At 41.1% G+C, this 13,535-nt stretch overlaps 1 protein-coding gene across 1 annotated transcript; it reads left to right on the top strand.

Annotated features, from left to right (window-relative positions):
* The first annotated feature begins 9,293 nt into the window (after positions 1–9,293).
* Positions 9,294–10,061, top strand: LOC113291363 (protein FAR1-RELATED SEQUENCE 5-like). The gene has a single exon (XM_026540905.1). The coding sequence runs from the start codon at positions 9,294–9,296 to the stop codon at positions 10,059–10,061; it is 768 nt and encodes a 255-aa protein (XP_026396690.1).
* Positions 10,062–13,535: the final 3,474 nt, after the last annotated feature.

The following is a 13,535-nucleotide window of genomic DNA, read 5'->3' as shown; positions in this document are numbered from 1 at the left end:
AAAGAACACGCAAGTAACCCAACCGCCAAAACCCATATCACCAACTCTGCAAAACATGCAAAAGGAACTAGAAGATCGCTCACGTAGAAAACAGGAGCTTGAAGACTGGATCGCACAAGCAGTAATAGCAGGACAAGACACTCCCGGAGGAAAGACGAAGGGAAAGGAGTACAAGGACGACGATACAATGGCGATGACACAAGAAGAAATGACGAAGTACTTGGAGAAAAATTATCATATGGTGAAACAAGACAATCACTGTCGCATAAGTATCCCATACCCGATGCATATCCGAAAATACCAATACCACGAAGACTACACATCTCCAAAATTCAAGAATATGGCGGACAAAGAAACGCCCGAGAGCATCTTAGCCGATTCCTATCAGTAATGAATGATAGACATCCGTTGGAAAGTTATGCCTAAAAGAATTCCCCAAATCGCTCACAGGCATGACATTCACTTGGTATGACAACTTAAAGGCAGAAAGTGTGGATTCCTGGTCAACCATGTCCACGCTCTTCCTTCGGAAATTCTATTCAGCTAAGAGGAAAATCACGACGATAGATTTAAGAAAGAATGGACAACGGATGAGGGAAGAAATAGGAAAGTATATCTTACGGTTCTGACGCCTGGCGCTAGACTGTCATGAAGAAATCAATGAGGAGACACTCATCGAAATTTGTGTACGAGGAATGATCCCAGCCTTCAAAGGGAATTTGATCAACTTCAGATTCCAAACCTTTTTCGAGCTAGAGGAAGCAGCTGAAAGGATCGCCGACTGTGTAGAAGAAATGCACATAGACTCTACTTGGCGCCATACAGTCAGTACCGTATCTGAGGGATCGCGCAACGTAAGACCCAACACTAACAAAGAAAAGAGAGATCAATTCTGAAATGGTGGAAGGGGACAAGGAAGAAACTGAGGGATTAGGAGCGACTCTAACCCACCGCCTCCTCTCCCTTGCAGTAAGGAGCGTGCGGTCGAATTACTAATTCAGTGGGTCACCAGAGGAGAAATCCAGCTCCCTCTGACGGTAGTAGACGTCAACAAGATGGATCATAACTCTTCCAGGTACTGCCACTATCCTCAGATATTAGGACACCCAATAGAAGAATGTCTCGCTATAAGAAGTATATTTGAATGGAAGCGCGCCTATGGAGAACTCGGGGCATCTAAGCAAACAATCGAGCATGACCTTTTCCCTCGCCACTGATGTGAAAGAGAGGAGAATAGGGAGAATGTGAGTGATAACACCAAAATTGTAAACAACCTCTTTTTGTGGTAAGGACAATTTTCCCTGTCACAACGAGTAGACATCTACAAAAGGTCTCAGGTCAGCCAAGGGCGCCTGATTGACTGACAGATCTACAAAAGGTCTCAGGTCAGCCAAGGGCGCTTGATTGACTGAAAAATCTACAAAAGGTCTCAGGTCGGCCAAGGGCGGCAGATTGACTGACAAATCTACAAAAGGTCTCATATCAGCCAAGGGCGCCTGATTGACTGACATCTACAAAAAGTCACAGGTCAGCCAAGGGCGCCTGATTGACTGACAAATCTACAAAAGGTCTCAGGTCAGCCAAAGGCGCCTGATTGACTAACAAATCTACAAAAGGTCTCAGGTCAGCCAAGGGTGCCTGATTGACTGACAAGTCTACAAAAGGTCCCAGGTCAGCCATGGGCGCCTGATTGACTGACAAGTCTACAAAAGGTCCCAGGTCAGCCAAGGGCGCCTGATTGACTGACAAGTCTACAAAAGGTCTCAAGTCAGCCAAGGGCGCCTGATTGACTGACAAACCTACAAAAGGTCTTAGGTCGGCCAAGGGCACCTTATTGACTGACAAATCTACAAAAGGTCTCAGGTCAGCCAAGGGCGCCTGATTGACCGACGTCTACAAAAATTCTCAGGTCAGTCAAGGGCGCCTGATTGACTGACGAATCTACAAAAGGTCTAAGGACAGCCAAGGCGCCTGATTGACTGACAAGTTTACAAAAGGTCTCAGGCCATCCAAAGACGCCTGATTGACTTAAAAATGTACAAAAGGTATCAGGTCAGCCAAAGGAGCCTGATTGACTGACAAATCTACAAAAGGTCTCAGGTCATCCAAGGGCGCCTGATAAATCTACAAAAGGTCTCAGGACAGCCAACGACGCCTGATTGACTGACAAATCTACAAAAGGTCTCAGGTCAGCCAAAGGCGCCTGATTGACTGGAAAATCTACAAAAGGTCTCAGGTCAGCCAAGGGCGCCTGATTGACTGAAAAATCTACAAAAGGTCTCAGGTCAGCCAAAGGCCCCTGATTGACTGACAAATCTACAAAAGGTCTCAGGTCAGCCAAAAGGCGCCCGATCGACTGACAAATTTGCAAACACTCTCGATAAAAAGAGGGAGAGTAGGCGCGTTTCACTAACGCCCACCCCACCCAACACCCTTTCAATAAAAAGAGGGGGAGTAGGCGTGTTTTACTAACGCCCACCCCACCCAACACTCTCTCGATAAAAAGAGGGGCGAGTATGCGCGTTTGACTAACGCCCACCCCACCCAACACTCTCGATAAAAAAAAGGGGGAGTAGGCGCATTTCACTAATGCCCACCACACACAACACTCTCTCGATAAAAAGAGGGGGAGTAGGCGTCTTTCACTGACACCCACCCCACCCAACACTCTCGATAAAAAGAGGGGGAGTAGGCGCGATTCACTAACGCCCACCCCACCTAACACCCTTTCAATAAAAAGAGGGGAAGTAGGCGTGTTTCACTAACGCCCACTTTACCCAACACTCTCGATAAAAATAGGGGGGAGTAGGCGCGTTTCACTAATGCCCACCCCACCCAACACTCTCTCGATAAAAAAGATGGGGGAGTAGGCGCGATTCACTAACGCCCACCCCACCTAACACCCTTTCAATAAAAAGAGGGTGAGTAGGCGTGTTTCACTAACACCCACCCTACCCAACACTCTTGATAAAAAGAGAGGGGAGTAGGCACATTTCACTAACGCCCACCCCACCCAACACTCTCGATAAAAAGAGGGGGTAGTAGGCGTTAATGCCCACCCCAACCAACACTCTCTCGATAAAGAGAGGGGGGAGTAGGCGCATTTCACTGACACCCACCCCACACAATACTCTCGATAAAAATAGGGGGAGTAGGCGTGATTCACTAACGCCCACCCCACCTAACACCCTTTCAATAAAAAGAGGGGTAGTAGGCGTGTTTCACTAACGCTCACCCTACCCAACATTCTCGATAAAAAGAGGAGGGAGTAGGCGCATTTCACTAACGCCCACCCCACCCAACACTCTCTCGATAAAAAGAGGGGGGAGTAGGCGCGTTCCACTAACGACCACCCCGCCCAACACCCTTTCAATAAAAAGAAGGGGAGTAGGCGCGTCTTACTAGGAAGTTAACCCTCTTTTATCAGTGGTAACCTCCTCATAAAAGAGGGAGGGATTACGCATACCCTTCTCAAAAAAAAAAGAGAAGTAAGAGGAAGGGAGTAGGTGCATTCAATCAAAAAAAAAAAGAAAAGAGAGAATGGGAAAAGAATAATACTTCAACCTAAAAGCAAAAACTATTCGCACTGATTTAGAACAAACATATAAAAGGAAACAGAAGAACTAAACGTCAAGAAAAAAAAACTTGTAGAGGGATGCGCAACCTAATCATCCATTAACGCCCGAAAACGAGCAATATCTGCATCCAAAGCTTCTACCATCAAACGTCCGTCATCACACTGGGAAGTAGCCAAATGAAGATCCTGATCAGCTTCATGCACTAAATGATAGATGTCTTGAATAACTTCATTCTCAGTTCCGGCTCCACGATCAAGCGAGAGAGTATCCTCATGTTCATCGTACTCTTTACGTGCTTTATCCTGACGAATTAACCGAAGCGTCCATAACAAATCTGCTTCTTTCTTTAGAACCAATAAACGCGCCAATTCATCCTCAAGGTAGGGGTGAGGTACGAACGTAAACGCAGCTACCAAGGTCAGAATATTCCCAAGAAGATATGAAGCTATCTGATCGTACATCCAGAGATCGCAATCGGAAATGGCGCGATCTATAGTAGCTGTCATCATCAAAGAATCTACGAATAATTGATTGGACGCATCACGAGTGGTAGCAGCCACGTCCAACGCACGCTGGACCTCTAATGGCACACGACCTGATGATTCAGCTCGGTGAGCAGTCTGGTATGCCTCGTGCTAAAACCTAAAGTTCGCGCGCTTGACATCTCTATTCACCTTCCTCTGCTCTCGAAGTTCCTCAATTCCTGCCTTCACAAGCAGAAGTCGCTTCAGTTAACAATGTTTGAATCTCGCCTAAACCAACATAGGAACGGGCAGCAGGGATAACACATATCCGTGAAGAAAGTTGGCCATGCAGGCGATATGTTGACCAAGAGAAGGAGAAAAGGAAGTCAAAAAGAAACTAGTAAGCATACTAGGGAACAGAACTGTAAATAAAGATAAAGGGAATAATTCACGATGTAGCCACCGTTCGCACCTCCTTTACACGGTGTGACACGCGTCAATTCACGATTAAAAATGAAGTACATGAGACGTTGCTCCCCAGGCAGCTCTGGGGAACCTCCCAGATGGAAGATAAACTTGAGATGAGTCCCGGGGAGTCAGAAACCAAAGACCATCAATGAAATATCCACGAGACAAAAAGGGGTAAGGAAAGTAGCAATATGGGAGAAAACTATAGAAACATGCAATAAATAATACTTGAAAAAGCGGGGGTACAACAACCACACCCAATATTTCGATTAGCAATCTGTATGGACTAACTCCAATATACTTTTAAGAGAATCAACTAGACAGTCAGACTCAATCTTAATAAAAGTATAACAAAGAGTTACATCTCACTTTCTCGATTCAATACTTACTCAAGCAAATAGAAACCTGCGAGTCTAATTGAATATAAGAGAAATCACTTGAACGGTACCAAAGACCAATGTTCAAGAATCAATCAATTTCAATCAACAACCAAAGGTTGGATTTCCCAATTGATCGATTCAACGCACAACCTGTTATATTTCAATTATATAACAAAATATAATACGAAAAAGAAATAACACAGACACCAGAAGTTTTGTTAACGAGGAAACCGCAAATTCAGAAAAACCCCGGTACCTAGTCCAGATTGAACACACACTGTATTAAGCCGTTACAGACACTATCCTACTACAAACTAACTTCGGTCTGGACTGTAGTTGAACCCCAATCAATCTCACACTGATCCAACGTACAGTTGCGCTCCTTATGTCTCTGATCCCAGCAGGATACTACGCACTTGATTCCCTTAGTTGATCTCACCCACAACTAAGAGTTGCTACGACCCAAAGTCGAAGACTTTAATAAACAAATTTGTATCACATAGAAAAGTCTACGGTGATACATAAATATGTCTCCCACAGAAATACCTACGAGTTTTTTTTTCCGTCTTTTGATAAATCAAAGTGAACAGGAACCAATTGATAACCTAGACTTATACGAAGAACGGCCTAGAATTATCAATCACCTCACAATAATCTTAATCGACTAGCGAAAGAAGATATTGGGAATCACAAACAGTGAGACGAAGATGTTTGTGACTTCTTTTATATCTTGCCTATCGGAGAAATCAATCTCAAGCCAATCTTGCGATTGTACTTAGTACGATAAAAACAGCAAGATGAGATCACACAACTACAAGAAAAGTAGTATAGGTCTGTCTTCACACTCCTAATGAAGTATTCAAGTCGTTAACCTACAGGGTCTCGATAGACACCTAAGGTTAAAGGAGAATCGACTCTAGCTAATACAACTAGTATCACACAGGAGATGTGGGGATTAGGTTTCCCAGTTGCTAGAGTTCTCCTTCAACTAGTCTTTCAAATCATGGTTCGCAATCAATGTTAGCTTAGTAACAAAGCATTAAATATTCACCGTTAGATGAAAACTTGATTAGATTCAAGCTAATATCTTTCAACTGTTAGATCAAAACTTAGCTTGTTACACACAAATGAAATGCACGTTTATTTAGATTTGTGTAACCGTACCCAAACATGTACACTTAGTTGGTTCAATAGTAGTTAACCAAATGGTTAGCCATATGAGCACTTTCATATCAACTACATTCTTCTTTACCATAACTAATTCAAATGACTCAAATGAACTAGTTAGAGAGTTGTTCAACTGCTTAGATCTTATAGAAGTATACAAGACACAATCGAAGCAAAAACGATTTGATTCACTCGAATCGATTCATGAACTTTATAGCCACGATTTACAAACTTGCATTCCTTAGTTTATATAAGTTTAAGTTCACGAATAATCGTTTTTAGAAAATAATCAACTTAAGTACGCATAATGGTACGCGGACTTAAGTACCCGGAATAAGTTTGTTTTCAATGTACAAACTACAACAGAAATTCACGGGATGTGAACTTCCGACAGTACGCGGACTTGGTATGCGGACTCTAGTTCCGGTTTTCCTAAGCAGCAAAGTACGCATACTTTGGTTCAAGGAATAAGGACTTATACACGTATGAATTACCACACAATGTTTATATCCTTCCATGTTTATGTAATCTAAACTCTCATTTCAATCATTTAAACATTCTTAGAGGACATTATAAGTTGTTGTTCACACACTATTTTTCGTCAAAGAAATTTTCAAGTAATTGAAACTTAATATGACTTTCGTCACTAGTAAAGATGAATTTGGCCAAAGCGAAAGCTTACCAACACATATTTCGAGAAATAGATAAGCGAGATAAACTCGGCTCGAAATAGAAAATGTGTATAATCAAAGTCTATATAGTAAAACGACTTTTGTCTCAAGATAGGAGATAGAGTAGTCTCCACATACCATTTAGTCGATGAAGTTCCACCAGTTCCTTGAGTAGTTCTTCGTCTTTGTATGATGATCGCCATGGAGTCTTGAGCTCAACTACACTTTTTATCCTAGTCCGAGACTTAGCTATAAGTAGACTAGAAATCGAGACTTATAGTTTTGATCACTAACATTGACAAACATGATTGAGATAGCAACGCATGCGAGTTCGACCGAGCAGTGCTCTAACAATACTAACATCAAAAGAAAATTCACAAGAGGCAGAGTCCCAAAACAAGTGAACAAAAGAGAAAAACCAGCAAGCATAACAACAATGATAAACTACAAGTAACTAGCGAGATAAGCCGCCCCAAAACGACACGCATCATTAGCCGACTATCAGCTCGCGACAACGGGAAATGTCCATATCCACAGCTTACGTCATCAGACGCCCTTCATCACACTGAATGACAGCTTGAGATAATTCCTAGTTAGCCTCGCTTATTGCGGATATCTCGCATGACTTTACCCTTACCTCTTGCACTACGAGCGAGCGCAAGATTGCCTTCATGTTCATCACGCTCCATACGTGCTTTGTCTAAGCGATTCCTCATGAGAGTCCATAGCACCTCCACCTCTGCTCTTAATGCTAGCAAATACGCAAGTTCATCTCTGGGATAGAGCAAGTTTACGAGCGCCGAGACAGCAGCTAGGGACAGAGTGTGACCAGGAAGCCACAGGGTCACTTGATTAGGGGAATATGAATGACAATCAACGATGGCATAATCCATAGTTATTGTCATTAACGAGGACTCCATGAGAAGCAAATTAGCAGCGTACCGAGTTGTGATAACGTCATCAAAAGCGTGTTGAATGCCAGATGTTATGTGTCCGGCCTTCTGAGCCGCTTGATGCACTTCATAACGTTCCGCCAAATGGGCACGCATGGACTCCCTGTTTGTTAGCCTATGCTCACGAAGCGTCTCAACTTCGGCCTTCACTAACAACAGGCGCTCCAGTTCCGTCTCCTTGAACATTGAGACCAGTGCAGGGACAGGCTCTAAGGTCAAAACGTACCCGCGAAGGGAATGAGCCATCTAAGTAAAACAAGGTGCTTGAAATGGATGATCGGATAGAAGGAATGATACCTTTATATAGATGAAGTGTCACCATAAATGATATGGTAACCTCCCCTCCTCTTGCGACGCGTAGTGATCGACAATGCAGGATGATTTTACTATCGGGTCATTTAACAATTGACCCCATAGTCAGGGAACTAGTGTTGATACATGATAAATAATACCCCTCAACGGGTCTGGGGTGCCCCCGGAGGGGTGGTTATGTCAAGAAGGAAATGTAGGGGCTTGGGGACTAAGCCCAAGTCCAACAAGAAAGTACCCATTTAAAAGAAGGATAAGAAAGGAATTAGTAAATAAGAAAAAGGTTATATTAAAGAAGGAGTGACATTAGAAGTAATTAAAGAAGTTTAAGACACATGGCATGATGTCATAAAAGGAAGGGTCTTTTGGAAAGTCTATATAAAGAAGGACAATGTACAATGGAAGGACAACTCTCTCTCCTACTATTCTTGGTAAAGTGAGGTCATTTGGTTAGTTGGGACGGGTAGAACCTCAAACCTAAAATCACCCCTCAAAAAATACAATTCTTTATGATTAAAAGTATTGATTGCAAAATCTTAACAATTACTTTGGTAGTTGATAATAAGATAGATCTAAGAACCTGACGAAGGAGTTTATTGAGATAAACAGAAGAGCCTTTGTCGAACTCATATCACTTGGTTGAAAAGAGTTGATACAAACAGATTTGTTGTTCCTTTACTGTTTGGAATACGAACCAAAGTAATTGTTCCAAGTACATGACTTATTACAGGTGGGAGGCGTGGGAATACAAACGAAACTAGGTGAACTATAGGTTTAGTTTCTTGGTCTCAACTATACGAAGTTGGTTTAATTTTGTATAGCAGCTTAATCCTGAGAGTATTGAATTCTGGACAAGGTCCCGGGGTTTTTCTGCATTTGCGTTTTCCTCGTTAACAAAATCTTGTTGTGTCGTTTACTTTTATTTCCCGAAATTACAATTGTTGTTATTATAATTTAAAGTAAATTACACAAACGTTAATTCCTATTTAATTGATAATCAATCCTATTGTAAGTCCGAACCTTTTATCAAGTAAACATACTTCGTTGTTGTATTGTCTCGATCTCGTATCCATAGACGATCACACGAAGTGTGAACTGATTTGTTGTGTTGTCTCGACTCAGTCCATAGACAATCATTTTCGGAGAAAGGACTTATAGGTAGAAAAGTTCTAGATTGAGGTATATTTGGGTACCCTCGTCTTTTCAATAAGATCGGTATACAAAACAACGTAGTTGTTGTGATTGCTAAGACGGTGAATAATAATGAGAATCAAGGTGGCAAGGGTTCGTCCTTTGTATTTGGATGCGAGAAAGGTGGAAAGTATGGGAGGAAAATCAAACTGCGAGTCCTTCTAAATGTAGAAAAGGAACCGGGTCAAAAATATGTGGATGTCCATTTAAGTTGAGGTCGACTTGCATAGTCTCTTCCAAATGGAACTTGGTTCTCAAAGTTGGACACCATAACCATCTTCATCCAGTTGAACTTGTGGGTCATGCATTCGTTGGTAGATTAACTAAAGATGAAGAGAAATTTGTTATTTATTTCCATGAACACGGTGTGCCACCTAGACAGATTCTTGTTGCTTTAAAAAAAGGATTTAAAAACAATCTTTCGACTGTGAAGACCATCGATAATTGCATACAAAAGCATAGGGAAAGTGAAGGTGCTGGAAGGACCAGGATGCAACTACTTCACAAATATCTAGATGACGCCCATTATGTGACATATAATAGGCGAAATCCTTATACAAATGAAGTAACTGATATCTTTTGGGCTAATCCCGAGTCTACCATATGTGCTCAATATTTTCCATCGGTCGTCATTATTGATTGTACATATAAGACAAACATACGAAAAATGCCTTTATTTCATGCGGTGGGTATGACATCTATGAGAGAGACGTTCTTCATTGCTTTTGCATTCATGAGTGTCGAGCTAACACAAAATTACGAATGGGCTTTGCAGAATCTGAGATCAATTTACTCTCCAACAAACTTCCCTTCTGTTATTGTCACCGACAACGAACATGCATTGATCAATGGTATTGGTATTGTTTTCCCAGATACATGAAGATTTTTATGTACATGTCATATTCAAAAGAATGTGTATTCGCATTTCCTCAAGGCAACTAAAAAAGAAAAAATCGCGAAAGAATTAAAAGCGAAGGAGAATAATAACGCCGAAAGTATGATTCTTAATAAGGACCGGGGAAAAGTGAATCAAGAACACGATGAAGAGGAAGAAGATCCTCTGAAGGATTTAGAAGATGATTGCAGACGCGTTGTTCGGATGGAAACAATGTATCTATTCAAAATGGGTTTCGAGTCCTTCATACGTAAATATGAGAAGAGGTATCCTGGAGCCGTTAAATACATCTATGAGTCAGTTCTTGTGAATAAGGAATTTTTCGCATATGCATGGACTAATGAAGTAAAACATTTTGGAATCAGAACTTCTAATCGTGTAGAAGGTGCACATAGTGTCTTAAAGCGATTCTTGGTAAATAATCAAGGTGGGTTTATTGAGTGCTGGAAACAAATGCAAAAGATGCATGAGTCTCAACTTGTGACTATCAAATCCAAATTTCAACAATCTTTGACTTTCATCAAGCATGAGCATAAAATCGACGACTTCAAGGGTCTTCATCACCATGTCTCACAATATGCCTTAGACTTCATCATCACTGAAATAAAAATATTGGAAAAGTAGAGAAGTGTTGTGGAGAACTTGTGTGGAGGCATTCTATACAATACGCATGGCCTACCTTGTGCCCATATGATAATTGAATTTTGAAATCTGAGTAGACCCATCCCACTTTCTTCTATTGATTCTCGATGGAGGCAGATTAATTTGGTACCACATGCTTCATGTTCTGATGTAGTATTTGATTATCTTCCACAGTTGGATGTTCTTAGAACGAAGTGGGAAGATTCTACTGAACCGGAAAAAAGTCGAATAAATGAAAGGGTGAGAAGTATCATAATAGAGCTTGCACAGCCGGATAAGAATGATTTTCAGAAACCACCAGCACCTGTTTGAGTCAAAGGAAGAAAAACAACTGCTGAGAAGGAAAGAAAAAAATATATACAAAGAGATAGTTCTCAATTTGAACACGTTGATTCATTAAAAAAGATACTTTTCGAAAGCAATTAGAAATATAATTATTAGTGCATTAAGACCATCACGAATTTGTTTAGTTTATATTGTTTACTTGACTCCTAATCATGTTTGTATTGAATCGACTCAAAAAGGTTGCAGAGAAACATGGGAAGACTAACACTCAAGAATAAGAAGGGAAGATTGAAACCCAGGGCCCCAAACATAAGAGGAAATATACTAAAAGTAATATTGAATATTGGGAGTATAAGAAGACAACAACAAATATTTTAGAGGTTCCACTTGACCCTAAAAATAATGAGTTGTTAACTGAATAAGGTTCAGTCAGGACTGAAAATGAGGTAACAACACCATATGTAGGTAACGTGTTGGAATACCCTATGATTTTGAGTGCAGAAGAGATCAGAGCCACTGATGAATCGAGAAAAATTATAGACTTTACCGTGGATTACTTGGATGAGGAACCAATCCATGTTACTGTTTATGTTGAATCAATATTGGACAACCAACAAGAGGAAATCCTCTAGAAGAAGAAGAAGAGGAAGATGAAGATTTTTTTGTGGAAGATAAACTGGAAGCTGATGAAGATTTTTGGAAACTACAGAGGTGGTGTGAGCCTCAACCTGAATAGTGGTGTTTACCTAATTCACGGCATGTGTCACAACTTCAAGAAGCTACGCAATTCTATATATAAGGAACTCGAAATATGTTTGCAGATGGTCATTGTGGTTTCCACACCATTGTTTTCCATCTAGGTCTTAGTTTTCTAGACTACCAACTTGTTTATGTTTATTCTTAGCTGAATAACGTAAATTTTCTGCCCGAATTAAGATATTCATAAAAGGCACCACAAGTTGTGCCAAGGTATGCTACATGTAAGAGTAGCCTAAAATTAATAATTTTGTTGAACGTGCAAATTCACCTAATTTTCCCACTTTTGTCAATTACACAAAATCCAAATGTTAAACCTAATTTTACGACAATTTACAAAAAATTAGGTTTTACACTAAAAGTAAAGCATGTAAGATATCTTGATTCCTATTGGTCGAAACTAAGCTTAGGCAAGCTAGGAATTAGCCTAACATGTGGCAGGTGGGTGTAAGACCCAAGTTCTAAAAGAAATTGAAAACCGCCAAATTAACATGTCTCGCACCTCTCATGGCCGGCGGGACATGTCCCACAATGGCCACCACGCGCCCCTCTATATTATCGACCAATCATATCGCTCCTAACTCACATGTATCATTCCGAATCGTTGGTTAAAGTAGGATGGTCGAACGCTTCAATTTTATTTAAAATTGGATCTTGGCCGTTCAAAATAGTCGCAAAAGAAATCACCGCCATCCAACTTTGCCGGTCGATTTAGATGCCTTAGAGCCTCACATGCTCGACAAACAAGGTACCACCGTGATCACCATCCACCCTCCTATTAACTAGACCAATAGGATCGCTCACAGCCTTCATGCTTTGCCCAAAATTGCTGGCCAAAGTAGGATGGTCGACCGTTTTGGTTCTACTTAAAATTGGACTTGGGTCGTCCAAGTCAGTCGCAAGTGCGTTACGTCCACTTAACTTGGCCGAATAAGACCCCCATCTTAGACCGACCAAGCGTCATGGTGATCACTGTCGGCCCCTCTATCTCATCAGCCAATAGAAACAACCCTAGCCTAATGCTTATGTCCCAATAGCTAGCCAAAGTAGGCTAGTCGAGCTGCTTGAAAGGCCAGAGATTGTCCACGACAGTCTTAATTCATCTTGACCGTCCAACTTAGCTAGCCGTTTTGACTGGCCTAGATCTAACCGTGGGCGACCAAGTAGACGCCATAATAGATACCGGCTGACCCTCTATCCAATGTACCAATCACATCGTTCATAGCTCGCATTTACAACAACCAATGGTCAACCAAAAAGTGCCGACCATGCTCTTTAGATTATAAAAAATGTTTCCATACTGACCGCGTAAATTGGACGTGACAAGTTTTTTAAACTTAAATTTTAAGGAATTTGCGGCAGGATCAATTTTCTTCATTATTATCGATACATGTAATGTATCGTTTTAGATAGAACCTAATAATGTTATATTACATGTATCAATTTTTTCCAAAAACCTAATTAAAGAGCACCACGCCTCTTGGTGTTTCCTTGGAAAGAGACTGACTTGCATCACTACATGGAGCATCACACATGTATTATGGTCTCATGGTCGGTCCTATATGCGTGATCAATTAATTGCTGAGATAACGACATATTACTTCCGTTTCTAGAAAAATGTTACTTTCACTTTTTCATTTTAGCCTAAAAATAGGCCAAATTGAAAACGTGAAAGTAACACTTTTTCAAAAACGGAGGGAGTATTTTTCTTCCACTTTTATTACCATTTCTCACATGTCATGGTGGTGGGACCACTCAACAATTACCACACTCTAC

Source organism: Papaver somniferum, chromosome 6, assembly GCF_003573695.1.
Source record: "Papaver somniferum cultivar HN1 chromosome 6, ASM357369v1, whole genome shotgun sequence".
In the NCBI taxonomy this organism is placed as follows: Eukaryota; Viridiplantae; Streptophyta; class Magnoliopsida; order Ranunculales; family Papaveraceae; genus Papaver; species Papaver somniferum.
Note: the sequence above shows the minus strand (reverse complement) of the source record. Positions and strands in the feature narration are given on the sequence as shown.

Excerpts from the sequence above, each read along its gene's own strand:
- LOC113291363 (XM_026540905.1), top strand. The coding sequence starts at position 9,294 with ATGCGAGAAAGGTGGAAAGTATGGGAGGAAAATCAAACTGCGAGTCCT.